The 14,809-nt window shown below is 41.8% G+C and overlaps 1 protein-coding gene across 2 annotated transcripts in view; it reads left to right on the forward strand.

Annotated features, from left to right (window-relative positions):
* Positions 1–8,323: 8,323 nt before the first annotated feature.
* The window catches only part of SLC4A10 (solute carrier family 4 member 10), a 204,609-nt gene continuing 198,123 nt past the window's right edge, over positions 8,324–14,809 (forward strand). For both annotated transcript variants that reach the window (XM_077829536.1, XM_077829537.1), the window contains exon 1: positions 8,324–8,404. In XM_077829536.1, the coding sequence (XP_077685662.1) occupies positions 8,324–8,404 (81 nt within the window). The remainder of the gene's footprint in view (positions 8,405–14,809) is intronic.

The following is a 14,809-nucleotide window of genomic DNA, read 5'->3' on the forward strand; positions in this document are numbered from 1 at the left end:
CGCTTGGTGGTTATAATGGGTTCGTTGGGTCTCCTGTACTCTTTCCAAGTGTTTCCGTACAATGGGCGTAACTCGGGCTATCCGATCTCTCATCTGCAGTACATGCTCGACTATGTTCCTTCTGGGATTTGGCTCCTCTTCCTAGGCTTCTCTGGCTAATTCCAATATGCCCCGAGGGTGGCGCCCATATAGTAGTTTGAATGGAGGGAAACCCGTGGAGGCTTGCGGAACCTCCCGGATGGCGAACATGAGGTAAGGCAATAGGGTATCCCAATCTTTCCCATCCCAGCTCACCACTTTCCTGATCATGGCCTTGAGGGTCCTATTGAACCTTTCCACAAGGCCATCTGTTTGCGGGTGGTATACAGAGGTCCGTAGGGCTTGTACATGGAACAGTGAACAGAGGTCTTTCAACAACTTGGACATGAAAGGTGTCCCTTGATCAGTCAATATCTCCTTGGGTAGCCCAATCCAGGCAAAGATCTGTACTAGCTCCTTAGCTATTTCCTTGGAAGCTGTGTTGCGCAGGGGAACAGCTGCCGGGTACCGGGTTGCATAGTCCCAGTACAACAAGCACAGGCTGGTGGCCCCGAGCTGTCTTCCCTAGGGGCCCTACCAGATACATGGCTATTCATTCGAAAGGAACCTCTATTATTGGAAGAGGTATCAAAGGAGCCCGCAAGTGCGGGCGAGGGCTATGTAACTGACACTCCGGACAAGAGGTGCAGTATCGCCGGACATCTTCATGTACTCCTTCGCAGAAGATCCTCCGCAGGATCCGTGCCTGGGTTTTCTCTACCCCTAGGTGTCCTCCAAACAGGGGACTGTGGGCGAGACTCAATATGGCTTTTTGATGTTTTCGTGGCACCAGGAGTTGTATCTCTTGCTCCTGCATTTGCACCACACGGTACAGGAGATCTTTCTTCACTATAAAATAAGGTCTGGGACCCCGGACCTTCCCATCCACGGGTATCCCATCGATCTCGGCCACCTCTTTCCTGGCATTATCATATCTGGGGCCCTCTACCTGGTCCCACCCAAAAATCTCTCTCCCAGAACTAACCTGCCCAAGCTCCCAGGGGCTGGCTTCTGCATTTTCCAACGGCTTGCTGCCATCATGGCTGGGGGCAGCCTCTGGCTCACATTCTGTGGTGGAAATTCTCTGTTGGCTGCTCGTGTCCATCTGCCTCCTAGGGAGGTCTTCTGGCCCTGGGTCAGGATCCGGGTTCCCAAGGCCTTTGCGGCCTTCCTCCCTTTCTTTTGTCTTCTGGGTCTTTTGGGAGGCTGAGAACAGATCCTGAGAAATCTTAGCAAACATCGGGGGTTGACATCCTCAGGATCCCCACCTCCCTCCAGCCTCTCCGGGGGAGAGTAAATTATCGAACCCTGGATAGTCCCTCCCAATGACTACAGGATATGGGAGTTTAGGAACTACGCCCACGGTCACCTCAGTGGGGTTTCCCTGAACCTCTATCTCCACTGGGATGGTGGGGTAATGGCTCACGGCCCCATGCATGCACGTCACTTCTACGCGTTTGGCTTGTAGCAGATGACTACTTTTTACCAGCTTACCTGATATGAGGGTGATAGCACGCCCAGAGTCCACAAGCACTGTAGTCTCTGCTCTATTTATCCTTACTGGCCTGGTGTAATTATGCGGGGCTAATGCGACCCCCACAAGGTGGATAAGGGAGCATGGGACCTCCCAATCCCCCAGGTTAAATTGCATAGGCTCCTCGGTGCTGGAACACTGTGCTGCTATGTGTCCCCACTCTCCACATGTATAACATCTATAATTGCTTTTAATCACTCCCCTATCCAGGGGGTTAGGGGGTTTAGTCCCGGGGTTTCCCCCACTCAGGCCAATCCCTTTCTTCTGGGGGTCCCCGCTGGTTTTTGGCCCCCCGCGTTCTTGCACCTAGGACTCCCCGGGGGTTTGGCTGCCCAACCTTCCAGGGTTGGGGTCGGGTGCTTGCTTTGAAAGGGGCCTTCCTTGGGTAGTCGGGTCAGTTCCCTGGCTGTCATCCGTCTTTCTACCAGTGTGATCATCTCATCGTACGTGGACGGATTGTTCTGGCCTACCCATTTGCGGAGATCTGGTGGCAGTCCCCGCACGTAATGGTCTATGACCAGGGTCTCCAAAATCTCCTCCGGGCTGCACACCTCGGGCTGTAACCACTTCCACGCGAGGTGTATGAGGTTGAATAGCTGGGACCTCAGGGGTTTGTTCTCCTGGTATTTCCACTCATGGAACCTCTGGGCCCTTACCGCTGCCGTTACCCCTGATCGTGCTAGGATCTCTGCCTTCAGACGGGTATAGTCAGTGGCATCCATGGCAGGCAAGTCAAAGTAGGCCTTCTGGGCCTCTCCACACAAAAAAGGGGCGAGAATGCTGGCCCACTGCTCCTGGGGCCACACCTTACGCTGAGCAGTCCTTTCGAATGAGAGGAGATAAGCCTCTATGTCATCTCCCAACATCATCTTTGGCAGACAACCAGTGGCCCTCAGGGTTCGCGTCCTGTCGGACCCCCGGGCCTGGGTGGTGAGGATCTTCAGCTGGTCCATCACCTCTCTCAAGAGGGCACGATCTTGGGTTGCCTGGCTCACCAATAATTGATTGGTTTCCTGGTGTAGCCACATAGACTCCTGTTGTGCCATTGCCTGAACCCGGGTGGCCTCCTGATGGGCTGCCGTGGCTTGTACCAGAGCTCTTACCACCTCCTCCATTGTGGTACAAAGCAAACAAATAAACAAAAAAACAAAACCCAAAACCCCAGTGCACTTTTTTTTTAAACCTCTTTCTTCTGTCACGCTGTGAATGAAATCCCACTTCTCACACCAGTTGTGACAAAGCTCTGTCCTTGCCTCCGTGTGTCCCATGTTTCCTGGCAGATTTTGCTAGCCTCAGAGGCTCACTGTGACCCTCCACATAACCCTTCTCTCTCTAGAGACAAGGGTCACAGTCTACTGAGCCATTTTCATCATAAGCCAGCGAGGGAGGTGAGGAGAAGTTATCCTTCCTTGCACAGTCTCTGTTGTCTCCCAGTCTCAGTGATTAATCAGGGGGCAAAGGGCGGGGAGCCCGGCCCACCCTCTATTCCGGGCTCCAGCCCAGGGACCCTAATAGTATCAACTATGGTAACTGACCTTTCAGAAACATGACATGTAAAATTCCCTGGGCTACTTCCCCCACAGCAGCCCTCACTTCCTCAAGCTCCACTTCACCCTTACCTCAGGGCCTCCTTCCTTATGCCTGATATGGTGTGTACTATTCAGCCTCTCCAACAGCATAACTTCCTTCCACAGCTCCTGACATGCACACCCACCTGACTAACTGGGAGGCTTTTAACTAGTTTCAGCCAGTCCCTGATTGGCTTCAGGTGTCCCAATCAACCTAGCATTCTCCCTGCCTTCTGGAAAGTTCTGAACTGGCCCCAGGTGTCCTAATTAACCTGGAGCAGCTGCCATTTCACTTATCCTGGTACCAGGGATTTGTTTAGCCTGGAGCTAATATATCTATCTCCCATTACTTTTCTATAGCCATCTGGCCTTGCCCTGTCACACTCTGTTGGTAGGCTAAATCTCATCACATAAAATGGGATGAGCATTGATCACGACATCTTAGCAACATATATTGTTCATCCAGTCATTTTCCATTTCTTTTGTCTTTCATCTTTTTCACAACTATATTATCGGAAAGAAGCTTGCTGAATTTTAGAGGGTCATGTCAGTGGATTATGTACATGAAAAGATCAGTTATATTCTCTTACATGTGCCTATGCAGCCATCGGTCTCAATATGATATTTGTGCAGCAGTAAATTTGTAAATGGCAGCAGCTGATTGTATGATCTCGTAATGCTGCATTGTGTTATAAAAAGGGTGAGATGTTTTCCCTTGACTCAAACGATTCTGTGCTGAGAATGTGTTCACATTTTATATCAAGTAAAGAAGAGTTGTTGTTCTGTTCACATTGTGTTGCAAGTCATCCTGCCAAAATGATCCTCTTCATCTCTTTGAATACTTGAATATATCCCATTTGCCACAGTTCTAGTGGACTGGTTTGGTTGAAAGTGAATTCTATATTATTTTGTAAGAACTTTACAAATGTCCTGTTTCCGTAATCTTAGTTATACTTAAAATGAAATCCTGATTTCCATGATTATCATGTTATAATGTCATTTTTTTTAGGTCTCTAAATTTTCCTGAAGAATAAAAGAAGTGTGAAAAAAGTGTGAAAAAACAATTGCCTTTCTTAATGGAGAAAATCCTTTGGCGCATCCCAGAGGATGTCTTATATGTATATGCTTAAAGGCTTTTATATTTTTTTAATATAATTAAATAACATTGGGTCCTTCAAAGCTCAAACATAACATTACTGAGAATCCAAATAGTGTTTTTAACACTATATTCATAATATACATACATAGGATCAGAAACTGAGCTGTAGCCAAGGAACGCTTGGCAAGGCTCAATGGATATGTCTACACTGCAAGTAGACACCCACGGCTGGCCTGTGTGAGCTGACTTGGGCACCTGGGACTTGGGCTAAGGGTCTGTTTAACTGCAGTGTAGACATTTCGGCTTGGGCTCCAGGCTGGGCTCTGGGACTCTCCTTCCTCGCAGGTTCCTAGAGCCCAAACTCCACCCGAAGTCCAAATGTCTACATCTCAATTAAGTGGCCTTTTAGCCTGAGCCCTAGAAACCTAAGTCAGCTGGCATGGGCCAGCCATGGGTTTTTAATTGCAGTGCAGACATACCCAGTGGTGGTTGAGGAAGAGGTGGTATTGTTTTAAGCCACTTTGCGCTTCACCAGTCTTGGCCTGATCTGGTTTACTAGTGCAGTTTAGAGCAGCCTCGAGGCTCCCCTAAGTTGCACCAGTTGTCAGTGGCTGTTATAGCAGCCAGGGATCTCAAGACATAGGGCCATATCAGATAAGCCCCTTCGATAGCCATGCCCCCTGCCCCATCTTCACAAAGCATAGGACCTGCAATAGTAAGTCTCATAAGGATCCCAAATGGTCCTTTTGTGGCCAGTGATGCTACCTTTAGTACTACTTTATTCTGGGGGAGTGGTACGGAGCTGCCTTAATGCGGACCAGGGTCTGGCCCATTGCGTGCTATAAAACAGTTAACGTTTAGAACAAAAAAAATTCCTTCCTTAAAGGTAAACTTGCAGTATTCATGGAAGATACCATTTTGCTGTTGTCCATCATAATATGAATACTTCATGCCAAAGCTGATTAACTGGAAGTTGCTAAGAGCAATTACTGTAACTGAAAAGTAAAACAGTTAAAGTAATGGAGTAGAATGGATTTGGGTGACTTAATTTAGAAACCATTTACTTCTGGCTGAAGTTTCTTACTATTTAGTGGTAAAGATGGGAAGCTAAATTCCGCCCAATGGCATGCAAGCCATTTGAGTCAATGGAATTACATCAGGGATGAATTTAGCCAAGTTGTATTTATTTAAAACTTGGTAATATGTAGCCAATTGCAGTATGTTTAGAAAACATTCTGAGGGAATATTCCTGTATTTTCAGGCAGAAGAACTGCATGAACTAATAGTAGTTTCCAAATGCCATGAATAACTTAAATTATTCTGTGGCTTTAGAATTCAGGATTTAGCTAGGAAATGATAACTTCACAGTTTGTCAGCTGTGTTATATGTTCTCTTTAATTCTGAGTAGGGCTGTCAAGCAATTAAAAATTAATTGCTATTAATTGCATGATTAAAAAAATTAGTCGTGATTAATTGCACTGTTAATAATAGAATACCATGTATTTAAATATTGTTGGATGTTTTCTACATTTTCAAATATATTGATTTCAATTAGAACACATAATACAAAGTGTACAGTGCTCATTTTATATTTATTTTTTATTACAACCTAATACAAGTAGTGTAGTGCAATCTCTTTATAATAAAAGTTGAAGTTACAAACGTAGAATTATGTACAAAAAAAACTGCATTCAAAAATAAAACAATGTAAAACTTTATAACCTAGAAGTCCACTCAGTCCTACTTCAGCCAATCACTCAGACAAACAAGTTTGGTTACAATTTGCAGGAGATAACGTTGCCCATGTCTTGTTTACAATGTCACCTGAAAGTGAGAACAGGCTTTTGCATGGCACTGTTGTAGCCGGCATTGCAAGATATTTATGTGCCAGATGCCCTAATGATTCATATGTCCCTTCACGCTTCAACCACCATTCCAGAAGTCATGTGTCCATGCTGATGACGGGTTCTGCTTGATAATGATCCAAAGCAGAGCGGACCAATGCATATTCATTTTCATCATCTGAATCAGATGCCACCAACAGAAGATTGATTTTCTTTTATGGTGGTTCAGGTTCAGTAGTTTCTGCATCGGAGTGTTGCTCTTTTAAGACATCTGAAAACATTTTCTACACCTTGTCCATCTCGTATTTTGGAAGGCACTTCAGATTCTTAAACCTTGGGTTGAGTGCTATATCTATCCTTAGAAATCTCATATTGGTACCTTCTTTGAGTGTTGAAAAATCTGCTGTGAAAGTGTTCTTAAAACGAACATGTGCTGGGTCATCATCCGAGACTGCTATAACATGAAATACATGGCAGGATGTGTGTAATACAGAACAGGAGACATACAATTCTCCCCCAAGGAGTTCAGTCACAAATTTAATTAACGCATTTTTTTTAACGAGCATCATCAGCATGGCAGCATGTCCTCTGGAATGGTGACTGAAGCATGAAGGGACATATGAATCTTTAGTGCATCTGGCACGTAAATGCCTTGCAATGCCAGCTATAAAAGTGTCCTGCAAATGCCTGTTCTCACTTTCAGGTGACATTGTAAATAAGAAGCAGTCAGCAATATCACCCATAAATGTAGACAAACTTGTTTGTCTTACCAATTGGCTGAATGAGAAGTAGGACTGAGTGGACTTGTAGGCTGTAAAGTTTTACATTGTTTTGTTTTTGAGTGTAGTTATGTAACAAAAAAAAAATCTACATTTGTAAGTTATTCTTTCATGATAAAGAGATTGCACTACAGTACTTGTATGAGGTGAATTTAAAAATACTATTTCTTTTGTTTATTATTTTTACAGTGCAAATATTTGAAATAAAAATAATATAAAGAGAGCAGTGTACACTTTGTATTCTGTGTTGTAATAGAAATCAATATATTTGAAAATGTAGAAAAACATCCAAAATATTTTAAAAATTTCAATTGGTATTCTATTGTTTAACAGTGCTATTAATCACGATTAATTTTTTTAATTGCAGTTAATTTTTTTGAGTTAATGGCATGAGTTAACTGTGATTAATTGACAGCCCTAATTCTGAGAAATGACATTTTGTCCTTGTCGTTGTTCCTAACTCAGTATCCGTCTTAATGTTAATCTATCAGTAATTGTTTCATAACTGTCCTGCTGTGCACTGCTATAAAATAACTAAAATATGTGTATTATAATATATAGTTAGAATACTACGGTGTATTGTCAATGAATTTTTTAAAATTACTGAAAGGGCATTGTAAGTCTTGCTGTCTTGAAAGGTCTATAGGAACTAAACAAATCCAGATAAATGATTGTTTTGTTTGGTATCAAAACACATTTTTACTGTCATAATACTGGCATGTTTTCAAGGCATGCTGTTTTCTGGGCTGTTAACATGGAACAATGCAGTGAGCATGCAAATTCTTGAAAAGAAACACAAAAACTATTTAAGCAAGAAATATTTTTAATTTAATGCAGCCTGCAATTTGTAAATTTTATATAAAAAAGCTATTTAAGTGCCACAGAGGTATTTAATGCTTTGCTGTTTATGATCTTTCTGGTAATTTTCCCTTGGATCACATTTTGATGCTTCTTCTGGATAGCAATATTGCTTGTTGAGAAGTGGTCATGCAAATAAAATTTCATAACCTGGATATGTCACATTTGCTGTTCGCTAATGTGAACTGGGTTGCGTAATATCTGTCTCCTTTAGCTGACCAGATATAAAAATAAAATCCATAATGGCACTCTGGTTTTTGTAGTAACGCAAGTGAAGAGGTGAAGGATGTGGCTTGCTCTGTTTGGATGATGCAGGATTGCTTTAAGCAGTAAGCTTACTGTTTTCAGATAGCATTAGCAGCATCAGTGATATAGCTGTATCAGTCTCCTTGAATACTGGATGCCTTTGATCTCACAGGGGAAACTATATTTAAGATCTGATTTCTTGATGGCAATGACTTCAGCAGCTATTGATGGACAGATCAGCTGTTGATGCTTTCTTCACTAGCCTACAAGATGCTGAGAGAGAGATGGCTATGTGATGTTCTTTTATAAGATAGGAAATGCAATCTTTGGGGGTTTCTGGAAATAGAAAGGTCATGCAGCTTGGAACCGGTGAGCCATTCCAGTCTCTAAGTCATCAGGTATGACCTCATGATTTATACAGTACTAATTTCTAGCATAGTGTTTGTTTTTCAGTGGTAGGCTATATTAGTTTGTGTTACTGTTTATTGTTGGATTTGCTACAGGATTTAGAGGATAGACTATTTACCTAATACATAAGCAAACCAAATATTTTTTGGAATTTAACATGCAGTTAATTGCCAGTGGACTAGCATAAGAGTACTGATTATATTTTAAATATGAATTTTAGTACGTATATAATTTTTTCCAGTTCAAACTTGGTAAAAGAGGTTATAGCTTTTGATATAACATAAAATATAGAACAAGAGGATGGTACTGCATTTTATGTTGCATTATCTTTCCATGGCACCTTTACACCGAATTGTTAACTAATACTGTACATCACTCTTACGAAAGCACATTGTAAATCAGTTGTTTTACTCACCATGGCAGGTTATTTAAAATAGTTTATCACATTGTGTAATGGGTCTGAGTTATTCTGCAAGAAGAGATCTTCGCTTTATGTTGCACTAACAGGTTTTTGCTCTATTTCTGGTCAGTTTTAAGAATAGAAGCTCATTGAAAATGAAAGCAAAAGTTGGCAAACTACCTCTCACTTCTAATTATTAGCGTTGGTGAGTAATAATTATACTAATGGCCTGAAAAACAGAGGTGATCAATAATTTAAATATTTAGAATTTTCCCAAAATGTAATTAAAATGTACTTTAATATGCTATAGCATTTTATTTTTTAATCATTATCAACCTTATTGAAAGGGTGTTAATATTGGGCTTATTAATATACTGTGGAGCCAGATAATAAAGCCTAACTATGTAAATGAAAGCAACTGGGATGGTACGTTATGTAAGGTTTTTAATGCAGCAATAATAGCCTATTTTTATGTGCTGGACACAAAATGAAATTGAAAATACTGTAATCAGCTTAGCTGTGTTCCTTACAAATGGTGGATAAGAGTTGTGGAACGGAGTTCAATTTTGGGCATCCTGTATACAGTTTAAGGAGATTATATTTGAAATTATGAGATGTTTATTTTTACAAATTATATTTAGCCCCATTTTAGCAGATTCTAGCTTTTTCCCCCCAGAAGATTTCCATGGAAACATATTTGGTTATATGTTTTAAAAGCTACACTCAAAGTTGAAGGTAATGTGAAATGCTTCCTGTTACCTGCTTTACCCTCGGCCCATGACAGTTTTCACATATAATTGGAGCCCAATTTGGCAGAAATAGTAGGTATTTCCTGACCTCAAAGCACAGGATTAAATGATCAAGGATTTAAAATGTTGTTTTATGTTTCAAAAATGTAAATATGTAAAATGCACAAGGCATTTTCATTATTCTTTTGGTCTGGATTTTGCAATTAAAAGCATATTCCAATTTCCCATAGTTTAATGACAGTCAATTGGAAATGTGTGCTGCAGAACACAGAAGAGGTCTAAAACTCCAGCACGTGCAGGGAATTGATTCAGTTAAAGTGGCTGTCACATCATTTTTAATTAAAAACATATTTTTAAACAATATTCTACTTACTGATACTGACTATAATTTATAGGTTTCCCAGTCTACTTATCCAGCTTATGTTCTTATTAATAATAGGGAAGATTGCCATCCTCTTAAGCTTGAGTAGTTTTGGAATGATTTAACTATACCTTCAGTTGCTACAAGACTTGTTTAATCTGTTAGAATTTATTTTCAGTATTTTAATGTATTAGTCACAATGAGTACATTCTGTTTCTTGGCATTGCTGTGAAATTCCTGAAAGTATTGGTTTCATGGTATTTTGGTGCTTTTCAGTGTTTTCAAGACCTTCTCAAAGGGACCAAATCACCCAAGCTTCTTTGTTCTTTTATACAACTGTAACTTAAAATGTTGATATGCCTATAATTTTGGACCTGCTCCTATGATCCTCCTTGCTCAGGTAAAACTCTTTCACTTTGATGGGAGTTTTGCCTGAGTAAGAACTGCAGGGTCATGCCCTTTCATAGAACTGGATCCTATTTCATCAGAAAAAGAAAACATTTCTATTAGTTCTTCGGGGCAGAGACTGTCTCCTTACTATGTGTTTGTACAGCACCTAGCACAATGGGGCCTACTCTTGGCTGGAGCTCTAGGTACTGTGGTTGTAAAAGTAATAATAAAATATTAAAAAATGTAAGACATGAATTTAAGGGGTATACTGCATCCAACTGAATCTGCAAGGGGTAATAAAGTGGCAGATTGTAATTACTTGAGCTAGAATTTGTGTAGGACACTAGGATTGACATGCTACCTCTTTTAAAAAGTGCCATGGAATTATTAATGATCATAGGTGCTCAAGATTGTGGTTTTAGCTCTCATTCAAAGACAATCCGGCAGTTTAGGTGCTAAGAAGGTGCTTTCTTGGAGGATCAGAAGGCAACAAGCCATAGAAGTACATTTAGGAAGAGCAGTTCATTTTTGGGACAACATACAGCAGTAAGATGTGTATATGTAGGCTTGAGATTTGGGATCTCTACAATGTGATTTGAATAGTTAAACACAGAGGAGCCACATTTGCTTGAAAAGATAAAGGGTGAAAATCTGCTGTCAGATATACCAGTGTAACTTTGGCTTAGTTGAAGTTAATGGAGTTACATTGATGTAACCAAGAGCAGAATTTGGGCCATCGTTTATAATGGCCATACTTTTTTTAAACAATGAACTTGTTCCAAACATCAATAACTAAAGAATGCTATCCTAAGGAGAAAAGAGCACTTGTCAATATGACTTCCATTAGGCACACTGCTGCAACTGCAAGCCATGCATGCATTTTATTAATCATTATGATTTTTCTGTCTATTAATATTTTGTTTATAACACTAAAACTCATAGGAGTGCTAGTCATGGACCAAGACCCCATTGTGCTCTGTACAAACACAGAGCAAAAAGACAGTCCCTGCTCCAGAGGGTTTACAATTCTGAGTTCTATAGATCCCCCGGTTCCCCTCCCCCCGCCTTTTTTTTTAAGGGAATCATCTTGTAGAAATTATCTTGGCTTTTTGGACTGAACAAGTCCCAGAAGATAAATGAATGCTTGGAAATGCTCGATGGCCATAGAAGGGTAGAATGTTTGCAGAACGGTTTGAGGGAGAGAGCGGTCTCTTCCTTTATCTACTAACTTCTCATCCCTCCACAACTTGCTATGTTGAATCTGCTTGCTTCCCCTTTCAGCCCCTGCAAGATCTATAAGAGTGGGCATTCTGGTGCAGAGACAACCAGTTCCCAACTCTTACCTGGAAGTAAAGGCAGTGTGTTGTACTATCTATTCCAGTCTGCTGTGGCTACTGGAAGGGGTTCCCTAACTGGAGGTTTGCTGAGGATTGCCTTCCTCCTCCCTTTCTCAGCAAGAAAGAGCACACATCCTTAAACACGTACTGCATAGTTTTCACCCATATCTGTTTACATAACTTGAAGATGGGCATTTTAAGGTTGGCTTCTTTGTCACTGACAAAGGAGCCAATATGGTCAAACACTTAATTGACACATGGGGCAAATGCTCATAGGAATAGCTATCATGTGGAATGGGCAGATTGTATGAGAATAGCACAGTATTATTACAGCTCACCATTTACTTACACTCTCTCTCTCTCTCTCTCGGCTGCCATTTTTCACTTCATTGCAGCAGTTTCTTACCCTCTGAGAGCCATGCTCCTTAGTACAGATTTTTGGTAATGGTGGGACATCACTAGGGTGAAAGGGAACTCCTGGCTGAGTTCTGCAAACCGCAAAACTTGAAACTAGAAGGCATAAGCTCCTTTAGGACTGAATTGGAGGCACTCAAGCCCCTCCTGGGCCTGACCCACCCCACTGGGCTCTCATCCTGTTGAATGGGGTGTTCACCTTCTCCTCAATCATCAGAGCAACTGCTTGGCCCCTGACTTCCACTGTTCAGCTCTGTATTCTTCCCCTTGCAAACTTGCTGACTAGGGAGTCTCAGTCTCTCGCTTGATCAGCTTCCTCTCTCCTGAAGGACACCTGTCTTCACCACTCCCCCCAGGAGATGCTTGTCCCGTCCCCTTGTCCAAATGAGCCTACCATAAACTGTACTGAGCTGGACCAGCAATTTTACCTGTCTTCATAATGGACTCTATCAGCACCTTTACCTACTGCACAGATTCCTGTTCTGTCCTTCAGGAGGTGAAACACTCTCCTACTAACTCCTGAATCCTCTCAACTCTAGCAAATGTAGGTATCAGTATCTTCACACCATCCATGTGAGAGGTAGTCCTGTGTGGGGAGTCATCAATGCAGAATTCACTCAGCTCTCCTGCTGTGGGTGGGATGTTCCACTCCTCTGAGTTTTGTCAGTTCCATGGATGGTGCCCCGGGGAGAATTAGTACCATGGCAGTATCCACCCTTTCATCTTATGGTCACCAGCACCACTCAGAAAGGTCATCAGACACTATTGCAACAGAATACAGCACCTGTGAATGTTTCCTGTGCAAGCAGCTGGTTATGTTTAGCTCAGCGTAACAGGCATACCACAACAAACACTATAGCAGGCTGTGAAGTCCTCACTGCAGGCCCAAATCCAGTGTAGTATGGAGCATCTGTTGAATACCTCTAAATTCCACGGACAGGTATGCCTCATCAGTTACTTGAACAAAAGCAGGCTCTACGTCATATGAATGGAAGAAAGATACCCTTGTAGTTAAGGCAGAAGAGCAGGAGGACTTGGGTTCTTCACGTTTCAGTTGTGCCACAGATTTCCTGTATGACCTGTTCGGAGGCTAACCTTAAATTTGTTAAAGCACTTTGAGTTGCTGAGAGGGATGGAAGATGCTAAAGGAAAATACTGTATTGATATATCACTGTACTATGAGTACCCATATGTGGTATACACATGCTGAAATTAGCAAGGTTCATATTGCAGGACATAGACACTTGATTGTGTTATTATGCCACTGTGTTTGGCTCTTGATGGAAGCACTACTGAGAGTGGTAGGCCTCTTTTGACTGCAGCACACACAATCTCAGTGACACTGCAGCATCACTGATCTGAATAATTTCTGCAGTGCATATTCTTCAGCCCTGCATGTCTTAACTGTTGTAGCAGGCAAAACAGGATACTGAATATGTCCTAGATCCCTGCTGAGGCTGCTGCTATTGTGCATGATCTGGGTATAAGTCAGCACATTCAGTCTGTATCTGCCTCTGACAGAACAGATTATCTCTTTCCCTGGCACTGGAACCTCACTTTGAATGTGCGGGCTGCATCTTTGTGCTAAACTACTGTGCTGAGGACCGTCAGCACTATTACTGTGTTCTAAAATATGGGCTATCATGTGGGAGAAGAGGAGGAGGGGAGACAGCATAGGCAGTAGGATAGTCCAGTGAGTCATCACAAGAGCCTAGCAGCCATGAGAGATTCACTCATGACTAGTAGCATTCAAATTCTTTCCAAGAGAGGAACTAGAGCTGATTGAAAAATGGAAGAAAAACAGTGAAAATTCCCCTCCCCCCCACACATTTCAGCCAGTTGTAGGGAGTTCCCTGTCTAATTTTCCCTCCAGGACGATGTGAAATGAGACCCATTTTGAATTATATATGGATGAAGACTGAAAATACTTATCCTGTAAGCCTATCTTTTGTATATGAGCCTCTAAGCTACAGTTAAACTCTTCACCTAATCAACTGACACCAGGTAAAGTGTAAGGCAAGTTACAACATAACAAGCAAACCCCTGCACCGGCCTGGGCAGCACGAATACCATCACTAGGGCTCCATACAAGGGTAGGGTTCCTCTTGTGAGGGTTCCACTTGCAAGACTGGGTCCTAAGGCTGGAGTTTCATTGGTAGGAATGGCTTAATTGCATTAACATATATTCTGAAAAGTATTGATTCCAATCCATTCCTTTAGCTTGTGTGTGTTGTTAATGGGTTTTTGTATGTCTGCATAAAAATCTTCAATAAACTGAATATAAATTAATAAACTCATTAGCATTGGGCTGTCAGGAGAGAGAGGGATGAAGAGAAAGAATGTGAGAAACTGTGGCTCAGTTTTGTAGCAGAGAAGTCTTTTTTTATGTACACATTAATCTATACGGTGAGGAGATCAATGGGGAAGAGTTTTTCAAAAAATGTCTAAAGTTTTACAAGCCTCCAAATCTCACTAGCTGTACCCAAGCCTACTTTACATTTTCAGTCAGTGCAGTCGGCTGAATGTTGTTGGATCTGCTGCATTTGCTGTGTCATTTGGGACCTTTCATGATACTCCATGGGATTTGCTGACATTTCTCTAGCAGTAAATAGATAATTTATGCTGTGTATATTGGAATCATAAGGTGTGAATTTTCATAATTTTCACGAATTTTCTACACGTTTTGTTCAATCCTTCCTACTAAATTGGCTTAGCTTTAAAAATGAAAGTTTGAGTCATTCGTC

The sequence above is a fragment of the Eretmochelys imbricata genome, chromosome 11, assembly GCF_965152235.1.
Source record: "Eretmochelys imbricata isolate rEreImb1 chromosome 11, rEreImb1.hap1, whole genome shotgun sequence".
NCBI classification, from domain to species: domain Eukaryota; kingdom Metazoa; phylum Chordata; order Testudines; family Cheloniidae; genus Eretmochelys; species Eretmochelys imbricata.